The 20,845-nt window shown below is 37.2% G+C and overlaps 2 protein-coding genes across 3 annotated transcripts in view; both read right to left on the bottom strand.

Annotated features, from left to right (window-relative positions):
• Window positions 1-4,115, bottom strand: part of SIGIRR (single Ig and TIR domain containing) — a 50,702-nt gene extending 46,587 nt beyond the window's left edge. Inside the window, exons 1-2 of one of the 2 annotated variants that reach the window (XM_034416709.3) lie at window positions 3,939-4,115; window positions 957-1,246 (exon numbers count right to left, since the gene is read on the bottom strand). The gene's annotated coding sequence lies outside the window, so the exon portion shown is untranslated. The remainder of the gene's footprint in view (window positions 1-956; window positions 1,247-3,938) is intronic. The other variant, XM_034416711.3, reaches the window with a different exon arrangement.
• A 4,466-nt stretch (window positions 4,116-8,581) lies between these two features.
• The window catches only part of ANO9 (anoctamin 9), a 53,846-nt gene continuing 41,582 nt past the window's right edge, over window positions 8,582-20,845 (bottom strand). Inside the window, exons 19-24 of the mRNA XM_034416714.3 lie at window positions 20,233-20,385; window positions 18,742-18,889; window positions 16,088-16,195; window positions 15,583-15,676; window positions 13,422-13,534; window positions 8,582-9,134 (exon numbers count right to left, since the gene is read on the bottom strand). Coding sequence (XP_034272605.1) covers window positions 9,107-9,134; window positions 13,422-13,534; window positions 15,583-15,676; window positions 16,088-16,195; window positions 18,742-18,889; window positions 20,233-20,385 — 644 coding nt within the window. The 3' untranslated portion in view covers window positions 8,582-9,106. The remainder of the gene's footprint in view (window positions 9,135-13,421; window positions 13,535-15,582; window positions 15,677-16,087; window positions 16,196-18,741; window positions 18,890-20,232; window positions 20,386-20,845) is intronic.

Below are 20,845 nucleotides of genomic sequence, written 5' to 3'. Positions count from 1 at the left end.
AGCACAGTGTGTTAGGAAACAAACACTGGATCTATTCAATCAGCTCTGTCTATAATGAGCACTGTACTGAGAGGAAATAGACTCTCCGGCCTATCCCAAGAAGATAGCTCTAGGCATTCTCCACAAAGGCCTTGTTCACTCTGTGCTTGAGTATAGTAATTGGCTTGTGGAGGTCAGACAGGATTGGGATTTCTGAAGCTCTCTGCACCCAATAAAAGAAACTTCATAGAGGAAGAAAGGAAAGAGGAAAGCAAAAGCAGAGAGAAGTCAGCCACAAGTTCACTCCCAGGAACTCTGCATTAAAGTGGTGATATCTGACAATGACAGAATTCCAGAAAACTTCAGCAGCAAATGAGTAACAATGTTCTTTATAAATTAGGCAGCTTATAATAAAAAAATAACTTAGATTAACCCTTCTCATAGGTAAGGAACAATACCAGGGAAAAAAATTCCCTATTAGAAAGCCATGACACTAATGTTCTTAGCTATGAGAAAGATGATTGAAATAGGTCTGTCAAAACAAAGTTCAAAATACGGCCTTAAGTAGTAACAGTATTTCTGAATGCAGAGCATAACTTCCAAAAAGAGATATCCACTATGCCTTCATAAAGGAGAGACAGCTGGGTTAAATAAGAACTGCAAGGAAAGGTATCCTGGCTAGAGCAAATAAAAAAGAAGGGGATGGAAATTAGTCCAATGACATGTCTTTATTGTAAAATCCAGGCTTTAAAACTCAAATATAACAATTTCCCACCCCACCCCTCCACTACCACCTGTGGAGTTGCAGCAGCAACTGTTCGTAATAAACTACTGTTCTTTCCTGTCCACCCCCTCTGGCAAGGTAAAAAGTCAAGAGGACAAATCAAACAGACCAAACAAGAGAGAAATCTCACAATCATTTTAACTTATTCATGAATAACACCCTGCAAATTGGAGAAGAGAGTCAGAAGCATTACCTTTCTAGGGCTTCCTCTCCACTTCTAGAAGCAGATAGGCAGATAGGTATCTTCAAAGGGCTGTGAATTCTTGTGTGCCCTTGCTGTACACTCCTTTATTGCCACAATTTTAATCACATGATTATCCAACAGACCGGCTTTGCCAGTTAAGTTCTCTCCCCTTTTTATGACCCCGTGCCCTTCTTTAATGACTTGTTCTTTTTTTCTGTCCCCAATCACAATCCTCCAAACCTGCACTTTAGGGAATCAGGACCTCCTCCTTGTTATCATTGCTCCTCCCGTTTTTCCACCTGCATAGATTGGAAAATGGAACTTAAATATTTCAAAAAACAGGAAAAGCTACCCAACCTGTTGGTAGTGGCCAAGCATTCAAGTAGAAGTTTACTCAATAGCTATGAAACAAGTTTCTCAACAGCTTTGCAGCTGTTGAGAATGCAGCTTTGTAACACTAGGTCAGCCAATGTTCCTGAAACTTGGCAAGGGTTATTCTGAAGCAGTTAATATAAAAAAAGACAAAAAGAAAGAAAATATCCCAAGGAATAAAGTAGAAAACCTCAATTAACAACCACAAACACTGAGATTTGCTTCTATGTAAAAGAAAACTTTGCAAAATAAGCAACATTATTACACAAGAATTACTAAATAATATTGTGTCCAACAGTGATAATACAAGTTGAATTATTTAGACTACCCAAAATTCTCCCCTCTATTTTGCATGCACCATAATAAACATATCTGTCAGTTCAGAGCCCTGAGAAAGTATTCTATGAGCAACAGTTCAATTTTGGAATAAATCCACTAAGAAAGTGAAATTATCTCATAGAAGCTTTTGTGTTTCAAATATAAATTTGGAAAAACTGACAGATCCCACTGTCTTGTATTCAGGTTGTTATCTGATTAAAATTGCCATTCGTATCTAAGCATACACAAAAGATACCTATCACTTCTTAGTCACTTAATGTAAATAGCAAGAATCTGTTTACTCTATTAACGGATACCTTATCTATGCTAAATGTTTCCAACCAAAAATCCCAAAATAACAATTGAATGCTGTACATGAAAGTATGCCCATCTGCTCAGAAAAAAAGCAAATGTGAGCAGATTGCATCTTAAGGAAAAAGCAGAGGAAACATTTTGATAAAATTGCGTCTTGCAACAACTTTCATTCTTGGGGGAGCCATTTTGTAACAGGACAAGTTTTCTCAATAGTCATATTTCTGTTAGGGCAGAGGTGTCAAACTCAAGGCCCGTGAGCCGGATCCGGTCTGCAGGGTGCTTAGATCTGGCCTGCCGGGCTGCCCTGATAACAGCGGACCGGCCCACAGTGCCTCTGTCAGTGAAAATGGAGCTTGGGAGTGCTGTGTTCGACCCTCCCAGGCTCTGTTTTCTGCTGTGACGATCTCCTGCAGCCCTCTGCCAGCGAAAACGGAGCTCGGGGAGGTCGAATGGCAGAGGGCTGCATGAGGCTGTCGCAGCCGAAAACAGAGCCTCGATGAGTGACATTGAGCTGACCATGCCCAACCTGGCCCCCCAAGGTCAAACACAACCCTGATGTGGCCCTCAATGAAATCGAGTTTGACACCCATGTGTTAGGGTATCTGTAATATGCTGTCAAAATTGCAACTGTGGAAAACCAGCCCTAAAAGGTTGAAGGTCCTGAACCTCAAGTGAAGGTAGATCTTGTAATTTTCAGCTGTATCAAAATTACTTTTCAACAAATCCACTTGATAACAGGTCAAACGTAATACATGTAGTCTTTAATGTTGCCAAACAATAATTGGCAAAAACAAACAAACTACAATAGCTTTTAGAATATTTTGTACTCTAATTGTGAAAAGCAATTAAAAATTGTTAATTGTTCTTTATGTAAAATGCCAGGTATCTGCTAGGATCACTGAACAATTCTTTTTTACTTTAGAAAGCTTTAGAAATCAGATGCCACAATACACATTTAATACTGTTTGATTGTATAAACCTAAGATAAACCCAGAGTCACTGTTACAAGATGGGCAGCCATATAGTTTGATTAAATATTTTTTAAAAAACTTAAAAGCAGTAGTACAAGTTATTTAACAAAACTAAGAACACTCTAAGCAAGTTAACACTACCTACTGTAAGTGCTGTTCATTTCAATAAAAAAATATGAGTTTTGTAATCTTAAACATGTATCCTTATGAATTGCAGAATGCTGGCAAAAATATAAGCACACTCTATAAAGGCTTTAAAAACTATTTGAAGTATCACTGTAATCAGTTTAACTTGCTTTCATAGAAATCTGATACCAATGTAAATGTACTTTCCTTCTCTTCCTCTCACTCTTTCCTGCCAGTAATTTGAATTCTTTATTGATAAATATGAACACAATCCTATTCACATTAAAAATAAATTACATTTTGTCAGTAAAACATACTTTGGAAATAAGCATTTTTAAGACTGTAGCCAGCAGTTATAAATCTATCTATTCTAATTTAGAAGTAAGCCTCAATGAAATGAGTGGGAACAACTTCCAAGCATTTTAGGAAACCATGCCTTGTCTAGGAATTCCAAGATTCTTCAGATTAAAGCAGATTTTTGATTCAAATCCAGATTAAATAAAAGACAAACCTCCTCCCCCTTAACTGCACTGGTTAACAAAAGACTGAGGTGTGACACTTATATACAAGGAAATAGATTCCAAAATATAGCACAAACTCAATACAAATTATTTTCCATCTAAATTGTTTTGTTGGATATATTTTTTTCTACTACAATAACAGATCAATGTGTATTGAAGACAATGATCCCAATATCACCTAGTTTGCCAGATATATTTTCTTCCGCTGAAGCTGAAGTTTTGCACATAGAAATAAAAAAGCAGGGCTCTCTTTCCTTCTCCTAATGGAAGAATCCTTATCCCCATTCCTGAAATCCAACATTTTTTTCTTGCAAAGCAGAGAAATGGGCCAGAGAAGTAGACATGATACTTTAATTCATTCAACCAACCTCTTTTAGGCAGTTTAACCGACCTTATACCAAAGGCAACCTCCTGCTAACCGAAGCCAATACTTTGAGTTGCTGATACAGGGAGGAGTCTTCATTATCTTCTTTGTTGCTAGGGGAAACTGTGCCCGGCGCTCAGGTAGGTCATGGGTTGGTTCCTCATACCTTTTATGACAAAGCATTCTGGGTAATGTAGTTCGGCAGTTCCCACAGGTTAACATTCTTTGTGAGAAAGAACTACAGCTCCTAGCATGCACTGGTCATGCACACCTGAGTAAGGTAAGTGTTTTATATTTACTCAGGGTGTATCACACAGGTGACACAACTGATAGGGAGAGTCTGATATTGATCTAAGGTGTTTCTTGCTGGAATTTTAATCCTGTGTTTTGTTCCCGGAGATTAAGCATTTAATTTACTGAGGCTTTTTTTTCTCTCAAAGTAAATGTATATGGGGTTGAACTAAAGCAATGTTAGTGGGCTTGGGAAGGTTCAATTTTATTGAAGGGTGAGTTTAGCACTGCTCCCTCTCAGCACATATGAAGGGAAAGATTTTACTATCATTTGGCTTTGTTTTTGGACTCCAGACTTAGGAATGCAGGCAGGTGCTCACTTACGAAAATGGTGAACCAGGAACTTTGAAATGTCCTTGCATTAAAACTGCCAATCAATGATACTTAAATAGAAAAGGGAATATTCCTGCTGAAATATTTAACAGTCTGAAGACTCAGGAAAATGGACTAAGATCATAAGAACATTGTATCATCACTTGGGTTTCTGGTACTTTTGTCTTTCTGAAAGAAATATAGGACTCAGGTGAATAGGGCCTCACTTTCCCCCTTTTTGCTGTAGAGTTTGATGCAAACTGTGCTTTGAAATAATGGAAGATGCTGTTAGCATGGGACAGAAATATTTTTTCTCATTCCCAAAGATATTGTAGCGAATGTGTTTTCCTGCTGGAAAGTACATTGCAGAATTAACCAATTATAATTTCTCTCTCACACTTTTTGGACTTCAGCTTGACCCATCTTTTAGACCAGATGGTGATTTCCTCTTCCATTACCCATTTTTCCAGAATGTTTACCATATTTTACGGGTTCTGTTTGTGTCAAAAGTGTTAAACTAAAATGCAGGATTTTCTGGTCAATGGTTACTTTTGGCTTGTGGTATGTTGGACATACTTTAAAGCACAGACTTCATCAAATAAGTAGGTAAGGCAAGACAAATGTGACATAATTACTCTTGAATATATGAGTATGATTACTTCCCAGATATACAATTTTCCAATCTGTTACATTAAAAAAAATATTCAGTAACTTTTCAAGAAGGTTTAATGATCCAGGGTGCTTTGGAGCTTCAAGAAGTATACTTCCATTATCCAGTCATTGTGTAACCTTGGCACTAGCCTTTCTGAAAATATGTTTTATTAAAACCAGATTGCTAAATGGCCTATCAATGGCAAGTGTAGAATTCAGTATAGAAACAGTCTTAGCCTTCCTCAATATATTACTTCCAGATGAGAATGCTAATTGTTTCTTGTGGGGAGCACAGACCTCTTAAACAAATTGTGAGAACAATTGACCAAAGTAAGGGGGGATATTTGGATGGTCTTGTTTTGGGGAACAAACTGAATCTATGACAATCTCCAAAGAGGAAGGTCTTGCTTGGGAGGGAAGAAAAGTTAGAAGTGGGCTCAGGATTGGCATCTTTTTTACCTCAGTTTGTTTAAAAATATATTCAGCATCTTACCTAATCTTATTTTCCAATATATTAAAACTGGAAGACTGTATATAGCATTATGGGCATCTTTGGGCGTTAATTTATTAAAAAGTCTAAAATGCTGAAGTGTTATGCTATTTAACACTGGCAATCAGATACACGTTAAATGTATTGGAAATCATACCTCAAATAACTAATGAGACATAAACAAATTGTTACTTCTGGATTTTTGAGATTCACCACAGCAATAGCTGTTTTGAGACAGAATATGCTGAAAGTATTAAAATAAGAAGAATGGTATATGTTAGTCAAGCTTCAGAATCAGTATTAATAATGTCTGTAATTTCATTTTTCTGCTTCTGCACTCCCAAACATAAATTAATGTAATTTACACTAATGAGTCATCAAACTAATCTTACATACAGAGAAGATTTACTGCAATGCTAAAAAAAACTGTGTCCTTCAAAATAAACCACTTCTTATTGGGTACATTGCCAGCACACATAAAACATGAGGAAGTACAAAGTAGTGACTGTTCTTGCATGGCAATTCAGTTGCAGGTGCCGGGATGTTTCTTCTGCTAAATGTGCTCTAATAAAAATTCTATCTGTATTAGAGGGACCCTTTAATAGAAGTTGCCATACTAAAGTAGACGTGATTAGGATGAACCTCCGCTCCATTCATTCAATACAGACTGCATTTCAAACTCTGAATATTAAGTACTATACTGCTAATGCCGGCTGTCACCCTGTCAATATAAAAGCTTACATTCGGAAGGAAGGTAGGGGTGTGAAAGCCGAAGCACTGAGGTCTACTACAGTAGCTTAGAAGAGAACACATTTGGACATATTGTCTTATAATTATTAACCCATTTTCAAGGTGGAGCATCTTGCCTCTTGGAAGATTTGACTTTTTATAACTTACATTTCTTTGGTCACAACAGTAGATTGATGAATTACTCTATAACTTTTATTTTATAGACTTAATAGCCTACCTCTTTTACTGTTTGAGGTACTGTACCTTAACAGTAAGTTCTAAACACTTAAAAAACAAAGTATATATATAAAAAAGATGGCAATGAGATCCAGAAGTTATTAGCCAGTTCAGATTATTTGATTTTAAGAATAAATAAGTATTTTTTCCCAAGAATTTCAGAAAGAAATAGTGCCGCATTTGATCTAAAAGCAAAGTCCACAGCTTGCTATGGATTGTGGAATTCTGAATGGGTTCATTCCTGAGTTACTTGCTAAAATTTTTCCAACTAAAATAAAACTCAAAAAGTTTCATTTTTATTTCTTAAAAATTTATTATATAAAATATTTTAATCCAAATTTCATATACATATCTTAATAATGTATTCTTTTTTTTAAAAAAATCTTATTTTACACAAGTTGTAAACAGGTATTTCAAATCGCATTAAAAGTTCTTGGTCAAACAACTAACAGTCAAGTTTTTCATTTTATCTTTAAAACTTTTAACTTAAAAAAAAAAAAAACATCCTTGAACAAAATTCCTTAAATTTTGGAATAAAATGCTTGGCATCCATTGTAAACTCATACAAGTTAAGTAGCTGTTATTTGGTCTTTGTATGCGCTTTTGAATCTAAACTCCCAATTATAAATGTGACTTCAGGAGCCAGAGAATATAATTGTCACTGATCACTGAAATCAATAGTTAAATGTGACTCTAAATAAAAGAAAAGCTATACCCAAACAATTTAGAGTTTAATAGTAATACAAGCAACTTAATGTGAACAAATTAAATTCACAGATAGGGAAGCATGAGGAAATCTGAATTAAAGGATTATAATACCCTGTTTCCCCCAAAATAAGACATCCCCTGATAATAAGCCCAATCAGGCTTTTGAGTGCATGGCAATAAGGCCAGGTGCTTATTTTAGGGTTCAAAATAATATAAGACAGGATCTTATTTTTGGGGAAACACGTAGCAGAATATTACTTATTGACTTCAATATTTACATATTGACTTCAAGTTTTATTTATTTGTTTTGTTCATCTATAGCTACAGATTAAATGTATACTAAATTAATTCAAATTTAAGTGCATAAATAAACAATGACAAAATTTCAGGTACCCTTTGGTTTTCAGCATTATTAGACACCTGATTGGAAGAAAAACATAAAGGCATAAAAATCAAAATCAATTCAGCAACTGGAGCTCATCTTCAGTTCAACACATCACCCAGATGCCAACAAGTTACATTCCTAATAAATCCTCTTTTTTATATGTATTAATTTTACCAAGGTTCTTATCTTTGCTGGACCCAGCATTTTTGTAAACTTATCTTTCTGGGATAAACAGGATTCTCTAAATTGATTGAATTAATTCATTTTTGTATCAATATACATTACTTCTGGATTAGGCAGAATGCTCTTTATATATTAGATTCCAGAATCACTTGAATGCAGAATCTCTAATAACCCAACACAAAAGAACTCGAATACAAGCATCTCCTCAACAGCTTATTGGAATATGGGAACAATGTATGCATTAGATCTCAATAAAGCTGCCCATTTTTAGTGGCAAATTGGATTACTCTTAAAAACTGATATAGAAGAAACCTGTTCTTATATATATCAAAATGGCATGCAAAGGTTGGGAAAATAACCTAGAAATGACAAGCACAGTAAAGACAAGAGAGATTTTGAAGGGTTTCTCTATTAGCTCTCCTAAATATAAAGAGCTGTTTCAGATTGTAAAGAGGGGATATTGACTGTACTACACATTGGGGTATTTGGCTAAGGACTCTGTTAGGCAAGCAACATATGTTTACCCTAATCAAGGTTTATCAGCAAATGAAGAAGAACAATACATATATATGATGATGTATATATACAGTATGATGGCAAGTATGTATGTATAGAGGAATAACTTTATATTTATGAACAATGTACTCACATTACACCATGGTGGCAGGATTGTATATTTTATTTGTGTATTGGTGCTTAGAATATATTAATAAAAATTATTAAAAAAAAAAAGAAGAGCAATACAAGGTCCTGATATTCTACATGAAGTGAGAGACTGTTTAGGGATTTCCTATAGTACCGGATTATCAGTCTGAGTTAACGAGGTAAACAGCATGTCTGAGTAGATGTTAGCTTGACAACAAAGGTCACAAATGATTTACTGACTGTAACTTCTTACAGAAGAATATGGGAACATTTGAAAATGCTTCTGGCCTTCGGCAATGCTGTATTACACTGACCATGATATGTCATCTGGTAATTGTTTCCTTCAGTTGGTCTAATTTTTCCTAAAAACACTGACATTTCAAAGCAGTTGTACCATCCAAAGCTATTTTGGTGACAAAGTATAAAGTCCAAGAACAGTGCAAGTGATAGACCAGGGATAGCTGCAGATTTCTGCTGGCATCTTCAAAGCTTGTAGCACCATTTCACTCAGCACTTCCTGTGATAAGTCCATCATGTTTTACTATATTTCTGTGGAATCATCCATTGCTCTGAAATACAGAAAAATAGTTTTTATAATTTCAGTTGCATTCAGCAGCCTTTGAATTATACTGTGTATACTTCAATGAAACAATTGGACTTTTAAGACATGTGGTCTTGCTTACACTGATATAGGAAATCGTAGGACACACCTGTGTATATATGAGTTGTGTTTATTCATACACTCATGTATGAGTTTATTATATACTAGAAAACCCATGATCCCATGGATCATTGTTTCAGAGATATTTTCTTAACAGATTCTTCAACATCTTCAATAATGGCAGAGCTGCTAATGTATTGGAAAAGTTCTTTAAAATGTAGCAATAACAGTAGCAATAGCACTTAATACTGCTCCATATTGCTTTACAGCACTCTGTGAATGGTTTACAGAATCGACATGCTGCCCCCAAAAATCTGGGTCCTCATTTTATCAAACTCAGAAGGATGGACGGCTGAGTCAACCCTGAGCCCCATCAGGATGGAATTCCTGGCAGTGGGCAGAGTTTGCCTGAAATTCTGCATTCTAACCACTGTGCCCCCAGATAGGGAGATATTTAGAGATATGTCTGCTTTGAAAATAGCTCATGTTAAACTGGATAGCACAGTCAAACACTACAGGAGTTGTCTATGGAGATTCTCAATCATTCAGGGGATGGTTGTCCCAAGGGTGCTTTTTTAAAAATTTATTATTATTTATTAGTTCGATTTATATGCCGCCCTTCTCCAGGCGGCTTACAATGCATTAAGCAATAGCCTTCATACTTTTGTATATACCTGCTTAGTAGGGCTTTCGCCCCCCCCCAAGCGGTGTTCTTTTTTATACAAAATCAGCTTATTGCCCCCACAATCTGGGTCCTCATTTTACCTACCTCGAAAGGATAGAAGGCTGAGTCAACCTTGAGCCTGGTGAGATTTGAACTTGCACTAATTGCAGGCAGCTGGCAACTAAGTGCTACTTTAAAAGCATTTAGTCCACTGCGCCACCAGGCTCTGTTTTGCTTCTCATCCAAGAAGCTTTTTGAGAGCTGAAGAAGCTTCTTGGATGAGAAGCTCAGAGCTCAGAGCTGAAGAAGCTTCTTGGATGAGAAGCAAAATGTCTTCAAAGAAAAACCAGAAAGTCCAGTTGCCTCTTGAAAAAAAAAAGCACCTTTGGGACCGCAGGAGTTGGTTCACCATAGTTCAATACAGGACATATTTTATAATATATTGCATTATGTCATAAGATGTTTTATTTAATTTGACAAATTTTAATTCCATGGGATTTATAGATCCTGGATTTTGGACACATTCCTCCAAGTTAGCCCATTTTGGGGTTCCTTATTCAAAAATGGTCACCCTACAATGTACCACTTCAACCCGTTAAAGGTTACACATAGACGAACAGGAGTTTTTGTAGTATAGGTTATCCTCAACTTACAACAGTTCGTTTAGTGACCATTCAAAGTTACAATGGCACTGAAAAAAGTGACTTATGACTGTTTTCACACTTACAACCATTGCAGCATCCCCATGCTTACGTGATCAAAATTCAGACACTTGGCAACTGACCCATAATTATGAAAGTTGCAGTATCCTGGGATCACGTGATCAGTTTTGGAGATCTTCTGACAAGCAAAGTCATTGGGGAAGCCACATTCATTTAATAAGTATGATTAACAACTACGGTGATTCACTTAACAACTGTGGCAAAAAAGGTCATAAAATGGGACAAAATTCTCATTTAGCTACAGAAATTTTGGGCTCAATTATTGTCATAAGTCGAGGACTCTCTATATATAGAGAGAGGGAGAGGGAGAGAAAGAAAGAAAGAGAGATCTGTTAAAACCTGCAGCCCATCCTACCACCATGCGAGACAACTATTTATTTCTGAACTGAATACAGAGCTAGTAATTAAAATTAATTGCACTGTTAAATAAAGTATTCCAGTTATATCATTCATTTATTCCCATCTGTATATACCAATCACTTTTTACATAAACAAATTCATGTGTGTACATATACAATCTCCACCTCTATCACAATCAGCAAAAGAGAAAAAACACAGGATGGGAATGAGGAAACAGGGAAGGGGTGGGAGGTGAACCCTGGATGGAAATGAGATAAGAGGAAGAGGTAACAAGGCAGGAAAAGGGTTAACCAGGCAAACAGACCTCCCAAGCAATAGCTAATCATTTAGCTGATCTTCAAAGACATCCGGGTTTTGATGCTATGTAGTCTACACTCACCTTTACCTCTAGTGACTATCTCTTATTCATTTTGTGTATTCGAATTTTGCTATTCTTTCCAGAGTATACAACACAACAAGAGCCTGGTAGTACAGTGAACTAAAGCACTGTTATTAACATCTGCTGCTTGCAATTACTGCAAGTTCAAATCTCACCAGGCTCAAGGTTGACTCAGCCTTCCATCCTTTCAAAGGTAGGTAAAATGAGGTCCCAGATTGTGGGGGCAATAAACTGACTTTGTATAAATATACAAAAGTATGAAGGCTATTGCTTAACGCATTATAAGCCGCCCTGAGTCTCCGGAGAAGGGCGGCATATAAATTAAAGCAAAAAAACACACACACAATGTTCAATCTCCTCCTCCTCCTCCTCCTCCTCCTCCTCCTGGCTTTCTGCTTTTAAGCAGGGCCTCCCTTTCTACTTGATAAATAAAAGTGGTGAAGACATGAAGGAACTACTGTCACTTGGACTCTCCTGCCAACAATCTGCTGGTCAAATTAATAATTACCTTTGCTAAAGAGACAGAGCTGCAGTTACTGATGGCATTTCTGAGATGGGAGGCTTGCTGAGAGTGTACTGATGTTATTGAAAACATTATGATACTTGACGAATGTATCTTGTCTTTTTATGTACACTGAGAACATATGCACCAAAGACAAATTCCTTATGTGTCCAATCACACTTGGCCAATAAAGAATTCTATTCTATTCTATTCTATTCTATTCTATTCTATTCTATTCTATTCTATTCTATTCTATTCTATTCTATTCTATTCTATTCTATTCTATTCTATTCTATTCTATTCTATTCTATTCTCCTTGGTTAGTAAGATAAAACACTTTCAATCTGGCTTCCAGAATAACAATGAATAGACACCAGGTTCTATTTAAAAAAAACAACTACTTCCTCATCTCTATTATTCAAGCTGGTATTTCTTTGATTCCACTCAATGCTCTGTTCAATTTTGCAAAACAGAACAGACAATAATCAAAAACTGAAGTTCATACAGCCCTTGAAAACCTTTTGGAAATCTCTCGGAAGCTTTCCAAATCCATCCCAAACAGATTTAAAATGTAAGAATAGTGGATTTTTAAAAAAATAATAACCAGGGTGTAAACATCTTCACTGATTTGTATTCTAATTAAGTCTAAACAAAATCATGATTTATTTTTACGCAGCCCATATGTTTTTGGATTGTAGCTTCCAAGATTCTATTCAATAGTCAGGTAGAGCTCTCAGCTTGGGAAAAAAAATGTAAACTCCTGATCTAAAAAGCAAGTGGTGATTTTAATCCTACAAGTGGTTGCTCATTCTTTATGTTATGTAAGCTCAAAAGTATCCATGAACAGCACGACTAGTTAGTGCCCTAGTCCCAGTCAGTCTTTACAAATGAAACAAACACATCCATAAATGTACGTGGATGCAACTGATTTGACTCACAGAAAGCAAGGAAGTTATTTAAAGTGGGATTTTCAAGGTTCAAACTACTGAAGCTTATATTGTATTTCCAGGATTGTACCCGGGAGGCTTCCAACCATACGAAAAAGCTCTAAAACAAATTGAGCACATCTAATGATCTCAAAGGTGTGAGAGTTCATCCCAGAATAAGAATGAAAATAGACTCCAGCCTGAGTTTGACTGTATTTGAAAATCGAGACAGGACTGGCTAAGTGAGAAATTTGTTAAGTGAGTTTTGCCCCATTTTACGACTTCTCTTGCCACCGTTGCTAAGTGAATCTGGCTTAACCCATTGACTTTGCTTGTCAGAAGGTCACAAAAGGGGATCATGTGACCCTGGGGCACTGCAACAGTCATAAGTATGAACCAGTTACCAAGCATCTGGATCTAAATCACATGACCATGGGGATCTCTGATGGTCATAAGTGTGAAAAATTGTCATGTCACTTTTTCAGAGCCATTGTAACTTTGAACGGTCACTAAGCAAACTGTTGTAAGTCGAGGACTATACACTGTATACATTTGGAAAAGATGAATGTCCCCAATTGTCAAGTGGCAACCTTGGTGTTCAATGCTATGTTTCTGAGAGTTTTGTTCTTGATAAACACTTACCTGAGTTTTAGTTTTAGTTTCTTGCGTTTTTCGTTCAGTTGCTCATTTTTAACACTTCTGGGTTCATCAGGTAACAACCATGCCGCAATTAGTTTAACGCATAGAGCCACATGCTGGAAAATTATCAGAGAATTATCATATTATTCCTTCAGGCACACAGCTGCTTTATCTTCTCAGCAATATTTAATCGTCAAGAAAACTGCTCTTCTAAACTACTTGGAACATGGATTAATTTAATTATAACAGTATATCAGTTCAGAATTATAATAGCATTATAAATCAACCATCATATAGAAATCATCATTGATCATCCAGATGCAATGGTCAAAAAACCCTCTTTGTGCCAACTCTGATTTAACGGTGAGTTTACAGTTTATCAAACAAGTCATAGTGGTTTAACTTGAACATAAAGCCTAAACCCAAACTTTAGAAATCATACATCAAGCCAAATTAATAATCCAGACATTATGGATTAGCATAAAATGTAAATCCAACTAAGATAAGGTGATGTCTTCTGAACCTTGGAAATGGCATTCAAGGTATGAGATAAAGTATTTTCTATTGATAACTGGAAAGGGGGTTCTAACGATGCTCATGTCCTTGGACAAAACATAATTTTATCTCTAATCCTAAATAGATTTGGCCTCTCAAATACCTGGTAGATAACAAGGGATTTCTATTTGCAAACAGATTTGGAGCTTTGTGGGAGGCACCGCAAAAATTCTGACATCATCAGCTTCTTTTAAACAGAATATATTCACTGGTCAGTTTCTCTGGTCAAGCGGCTAGATTCCATCCTGATTTATTTGCTGAGGTATAAAGTCCTAGTTTCTGAGGATAATTTTCTCTTACTATGGAACTGTTAAAAGGCAGATGTTCAACTGCTATGGAATTGTGAAAAGGAAAGATTTCAACTAATAATATGTTTATGATGGAGCAATTGATCTGGATTTCAATCACATTTTTGCTGAAGGAGACAAAAGGTCTTAGTGTGATACATCCTGCTGAACTAATCAAGCATCCAGTAAAACTATAGACCAGGGGTGTCAAACTCTATTTCATTGAGGGTCACATCAGGGTTGTGTTTGACCTTGGGGGCCAGGTATGTGTGGCCAAGATGGGTGTGGCCAGCTAGACATCACTCGTGTCAGGGGCACCCCTCCCAGGCTTCATTTTTGGCTACGACGGCCTCCTGCAGCGCTCTGCCTGTGAAAATAGAGCTTGTGGCCTTCCTGACCTCCGTTTTTGCTGGCAGAGTGCTGCAGGAGGCCGTCGCAGCCAAAAATGGAACTCAGGAGTGCCTCATACGGCAGAGTTCATTTTCGCTGGCAGAGGTACCATGGGCCAGTCCTTCACTGTTTCCAAGGCAGCACCGCAGGCCAGATCCATGCACCCTGTGGGTCGGATCCAGCCCATGGGCCTTGAGTTTGACATCCCTGCTATAGGCCATTAAGGCAAGCTGCATTGGCTCTGGACATTCACCCTGGAAGCCGTATGCCAAAAACAGTCAAGAAGACCACAGTCCTAGTCCACTGCTTGGATGCAGATGCTGATGCCCTTTTCCCACCCCACTCGTTTGCTCTCTATCATGCTCCACTCTCACTCTTACACACAATCCATTCTACTTTTCTTTCACACGCACAAAGGAAGGCAGCACAATGCCTGTGAAGAAAAGGATGCTTTTTAAGATAAAGAAATGTGGTGGAGCTTGAGGAGAGGCTATCAGGGCGGGGGGCAGCCTTACAGACAAAAGGAGCCTTGGTAGTACAGTGGTTTAATGCACCCTGTAATTAACACAGCTGCCTGCAATTTCTGCAGGTTCGAATCTTACCAAGCTCAAGGTTGACTCAGCCTTCCATCCTTTCTAAGGTAGGTTAAATGAGGACCCAGTTTGTGGGGGCAATAAGCTGACTTTGTATAAATATACAAAAGTATGAAGGCTATTGCTTAACGCATTGTAAGCCGCCCTGAGTCTCCGGAGAAGGGCGGCATATAAATCAAAAAAAAAAAGTCGCTTTTTGGAAGAAGGTTTTGTACATCTGTCTTTAACAGGATTCTTCAAGGGTTATGCATGCTCATAAATAGTTTCCCCGAAACTACCTCTGTAGGTTTTGCTGTCTGCACACGACTATCTCCACGCTTTTGCAATCCAAACACTTACTTCAAATACAAATAGAAAGGCAACACGTGCAGCAAAAATGTGCCAAAACTTAACAGAATGACTGTAATCATCACTGTTCCGGTAGTCTGGGTACCTGTAGAAAGTGGATAGAAACAGGTAAACTTCTCCATTTATTTATTTTTCCCACTTTCCCAAGTTTCCCTCACATACTTTTTCTCTGCTTTAAAATGACTATTCTTGCTTCAATACGCAAAGGCTCTTAGAATGCCAATGCAAAGTTTGTTCTAATATTGTTTATTTTAATGTAATTTATTGTTTAACTTCTAAAGAGCATAGTCAGGCAAAACAGAAGCAGCATAAAATAAATCCTAGTACGTGTATATAGGTAAAACCAGTTTTGGTACAAATCAGTCTTGTCATTAGAGTGCTGAACACAAATGATAGAAAAGGAGGAGGCCTACATCCAAAAACATTGTCTGGCCTGCTGTGTACTTTCTGTTTTGAATTGGAGGGCACAGAAACATTGATAGTTATTAGCCAATACCTGCAGTGGGTTATCTTATTCCCCATTGGGTCCGTCAGATTCACAGTATTCTCGAAATGCTGGACGTTGAAAACTGAAAGGCTGTGGTTGATATAACCTGTCAAACAGCTAGGGAAGCACAACAAAGCACAAACGATCAGTATGCAATATTTCAGTTCTGCAGGTTGTAAAACACTTAATTTTGGACCAGAAGAGATTTTTATTTAGTCATCCTCCCACCCCCTTTGGTTCATTCTAACATTCAAGGTAACTTAACAACAATAAAAAATAGAAAGTCACAAGATAAATTTAATACAATTAAAATCAAACTGTCGTTTAAATAACAAATAACATGGTGAATCATGCAGCTATTAAAAGGGAAGGAGCAAGAGAGCTTGGTGTTATGGGTGTACTGATAACATCTCACTCTCAAAATCTAATGGCCTCCTTCAGCAGTTTATGTTGATATTACATAAAACAGAAGACAACATAGAATATTGGGGGAGACCATAAATCAGTGACCTAGCTGTTGAACAATTCTTGTAGTGCCACCTTCTGGGCATGTCTCAAGAGGAAGGATTGGATCCAGTGCAAAACAATGGCCCCATGACCCAACTCTGCCAGAAGGCCCTGAAGCATACCTGGTTGACAGTATCAAAGTTGCTGAGAGTTCCAGGAGATGTAGATATTAGTACTCCTTCACATCTACCTAAGTGATATACCAAGATGACCAAAGCATATCCCAGATGTAACTCTGATTGAAATTAACCCAGAATCACTTTCTCAATCATTTATCAGATTCCAAAATGGAATATTTGATACTGGGCTATAATTAGAAGGGACTTCTGGGTCAAGAAACAACTTTGTCAGTAAAGGTCTTATAGTTGTTTCCTTTAAAAGCGGCAGGAACTAATCCCAAGGAGATGATAGCTAGATAGCTAGTTAGCTAGATAGATGATAGATAGATAGATAGATAGATAGATAGATAGATAGATAGATAGATAGATAGATTTGACAACCAGGAAACGAAAAGCTTGACCAAATAAGTGCTGGTTCTCATCTCTCCTCATACACTAGTCCATATCCAGCGGTGAAATGCTACTGGTTTGCACCAAACCAGTATTTCCGACGATCAGCTGTGCCATGTGGTTTAAAATCGCTAGAAAATAGGAAATCCTGCTTTCCAGTGAATCTAAATTGCGCAGCACAGCTGTTCCCCCCCTCGCTGTTCTACTTACCTTCCCAAGTGTCCTTTTTCCACGCGAAGCGTGCATTTGATGCATACTGCACATGCGTGGGCACAGTGTGCATTTGGTGTGCATTGTGCATACACGTGCAGCATACATTTGGTGCGCACTGTGCCTGCACACACACAGAGTGTGCATTTGGCACGCACCACGCATGCATGGGCAGCAAACTGGTGGCAAACCAGGGAAGATTTCACCACTGTCCAAGCTGTAAATAATCTATATGAACCTGACAAGTAGCAGCCAAGACAACCTACTACTAACTGTCCCAATACTGGAGTCCAAATTGAGTCAAACCTAATAAACTCTGACTGCTAAGAATGAAGAAAAAGTGACCCATTGAACCTCTCTTATAGTTCCACCTCACTCTGCATCATTAAAGGGGAGATTCTGCACATTATCAAACAGCTTCATCACTCTGTTCTGTGCAGAACAGAGGCTGAAAAATAAGTCCTCTTTGCTGCACTCACTGCCATGGAATGAGATTTCAAATGATCCTGAAAGAAGGTCCCATTCCATATCCAGTCCTATTCATCACAATATATACTTACTCATTATCTTAATTCTTTTGAAGTTCCTATTAGCAACATTGATAGACATGCCATGCTTCAGATTTCCAACTGCAAATTACAGTTACTTGCTTAATACAATAATCTGCCCTAATATTGTAATTTCATTATTACATGAAATATGAAAGAAAATATTTCATGTATATGCATTTGGATTAAGTTAGAAAGTGCTTAAAAGTCACTGGTTCTTTGATGGTCGAACATGGGAGATATTTTTCCTCAGTGCAATACATGTACATGTACTATGATAAACGAGGGCCACCAATAAAGGGCCAATATTGGATTTATTTTTTGTGAGGAAGAGTCAGAGATATTCTGTCACACATATTTTACAAAATGTGGCCAGTCTAAAAAGCTATTTAATTTCCTTTTCTGTGGTTTTCAAGCATTGCTCTATTTGGCTAATTCTATTTTTTCCCCCTTCATTTTAATCTATCTACCTTTTTACTCCTCTCCATAACCATACACCGAGGCCACAGGCACATGACACTCTCAGCTATTCAACTACATTTTAGATTGCTTAGTAGTGGGAACCTAGCCTTTGTAGTTCAACATATCATGTGAATCAAGCCACTGAACTGAGTTGTTTACAATTATTTACCATAGATAAATATGTCATCCAAATAGGGAAGAGAAGCAACAGGGTCCACTACAAATACAAGCTCACTAATTCTTACCACCCATGTTTTTGGAGCCCAGTTATAGTCCTATGATGATAACAGTGAGGATTAACTGTATATTTTATCCTACTAGCCTTAAGCTTAGAGGAAAACTATGAACAATATATCTATTTAAATAAAGAACCAATTAACAATATGTTATATTTAACAGCCATGTTAGAATTTCAAAGAATACTAACTCAATGCCATTATTGTTCTTCTGCTTGCATGGACTGAATGTATATTGGTACACCAGCATGGGGATGAAATCTGAGGTGATGGCAATAACTAGGCCATTGCCAATAACAGAGAGTATACCAATTGTTTCTAGGATGTAGTACCAGATACCTGTAAAAGGAATGAAAAACAAAAGAGATACTGTCTTAGTCAATATGTGGAAGAAAGAGAATTTACCCTAACTGTAATGAATCTTTACCCCTGCCCCTCATAGGGAAGAATAGTCTTTTTCCTGCAAACTAGAATAGAGCATTATTTGTCAAAAATGTAAGATATAAATGAACTATAGGCTTAATCAATTGGAGTAACAAGGATTTTCTTCTGTCTTAGCCACTTTCTACAGAGGGACAATTGAGAGTGTTTTAACAAATTGCATCACTGTTTGGTTTGGTGGCAGCAGTGCCTCAGGTAGAAAGTCCATACAGAGAGTGGTAAGGACAGCCAAGAAGATTATAGGATGCTCACTTCCTGTAATTCAGGATACTGCTTATAAGCGCTATGTGCTTTGAGCTCAAAGCATTGTTAGAGACCCTACACACCCATCAGTGATGGTCTGTTTCTGTTGCTCTCTTCTGGGAGGAGGTTTCGAAGTATTTTTAGGAGGACTACCAGATTCTGTAACAGCTTTGTTCCCTATGCCATCTGTCTGGTAAACTCGCAAGATTCGTTTTTCTCGCCATGTACATGTATACATCCAAACTAGACTGTGTTGTTTCTCTGGGTCATATAATATATGTGGGTATATGCATAATTTTGTATTTATTTATTTATTTTGTCATGTTTATGTAGTATATATTGGAGGTGGTGACCCTTTGAGAGCTGTATGCAATGAAATTTCATTTTAATGTATAACAATTAATGTACATTCAAAGTGACAATAAAGTTATTCTATCTATGTATTTATGTATCTATCCATGTACCTATGTATGTGTATGTATGTATGTATGTATGTATGTATGTATCTATCTATCTATCTATCTATTTATCTATCTATCTCTGAGAGAAAAGCAATATGGAACAATGTGGTGATGTGTGTTATTTAGAGCATTGTTATTTCTCAACCTTGGCAATTTTAACATGCTAGCTAGGAAATTCTGGGTGTTGAAGTTGAAAAGTTTGGGAAACACTGATTTAGAGAGAAAACTGGGAATGTTACCTTCCTCATTTTCATTCTCCAAATAGTATCTATTTGGATCTTCTTGCTGTGGCCAAAGCTAGCTAGATCTTGACTTGGGAGGCTGTCCTTCAATGGTTTTAGTCATAAGGCTTGAGTTGATGTATTGCTTTGGACCTCAAAGACCATCAAAGCATTTGACTCATTCCAAAATTCTATCCCCTTGTTTAAAAGCAGCTGCATCAAAAGAATATCTTATCACAGTAAAATTGATGTTTTGATGCATGAAACAGGCCTACCAAATGTACTGGGGGAGAAATCTCTTTGATCTGCATCTTACCAATGGTGTTAGCTTTCTTGGGCACCATTCGCTTCTGCAGTTTCACCATTTTGATAGCATCCAACCGAATCTCAAAAAGGTTACTGATAAAGGCCAGTAATGGTGCAAGGGGGAAAGCAGCCACAAAAACAGTGGTGAAGCTGTACTGGATCACTAAGGATATAAAAAAGAAGTTGAAAAGAGGCAGAAAATTAAACAACATGAACTTTTGATTACTAAATTTGTTGGGCCAAAAAGGATATACGCATATTCTACTCCAAGAGCTTGCATGCAATAAGGGTGCATTGATGTCTATTCCTTTTCCAAGGAAAACATCTGTCATTAAAAGAACCTTACAGGAGCTCTAGTTCAGAATGCTTGAGTTTTATGAGTAACAATGCAATACCTTAACTGTACTGGGCATATACAAGTTGGATTCAAGATGTTAACATTATCACTGTGATCAAGAATATTTCTTTCAAAGCATTGGTGATAAGAAGAACTGAAAGCAATCAATACAACAATATAGCTATAGTATTTCATTCTCATGTTCCTCAAAACTATCGTGTAGCTTTGACTGACAAAACAGCCAGCATTCTAATCTTTGTTTGCCCCCCATAGCATGTTGCTGAGT

Source organism: Pantherophis guttatus, chromosome 1, assembly GCF_059756535.1.
Source record: "Pantherophis guttatus breed Tessera chromosome 1, ASM5975653v1, whole genome shotgun sequence".
Lineage (NCBI taxonomy): Eukaryota > Metazoa > Chordata > Lepidosauria > Squamata > Colubridae > Pantherophis > Pantherophis guttatus.
This window is presented reverse-complemented; position numbering and strand designations above follow the sequence as displayed.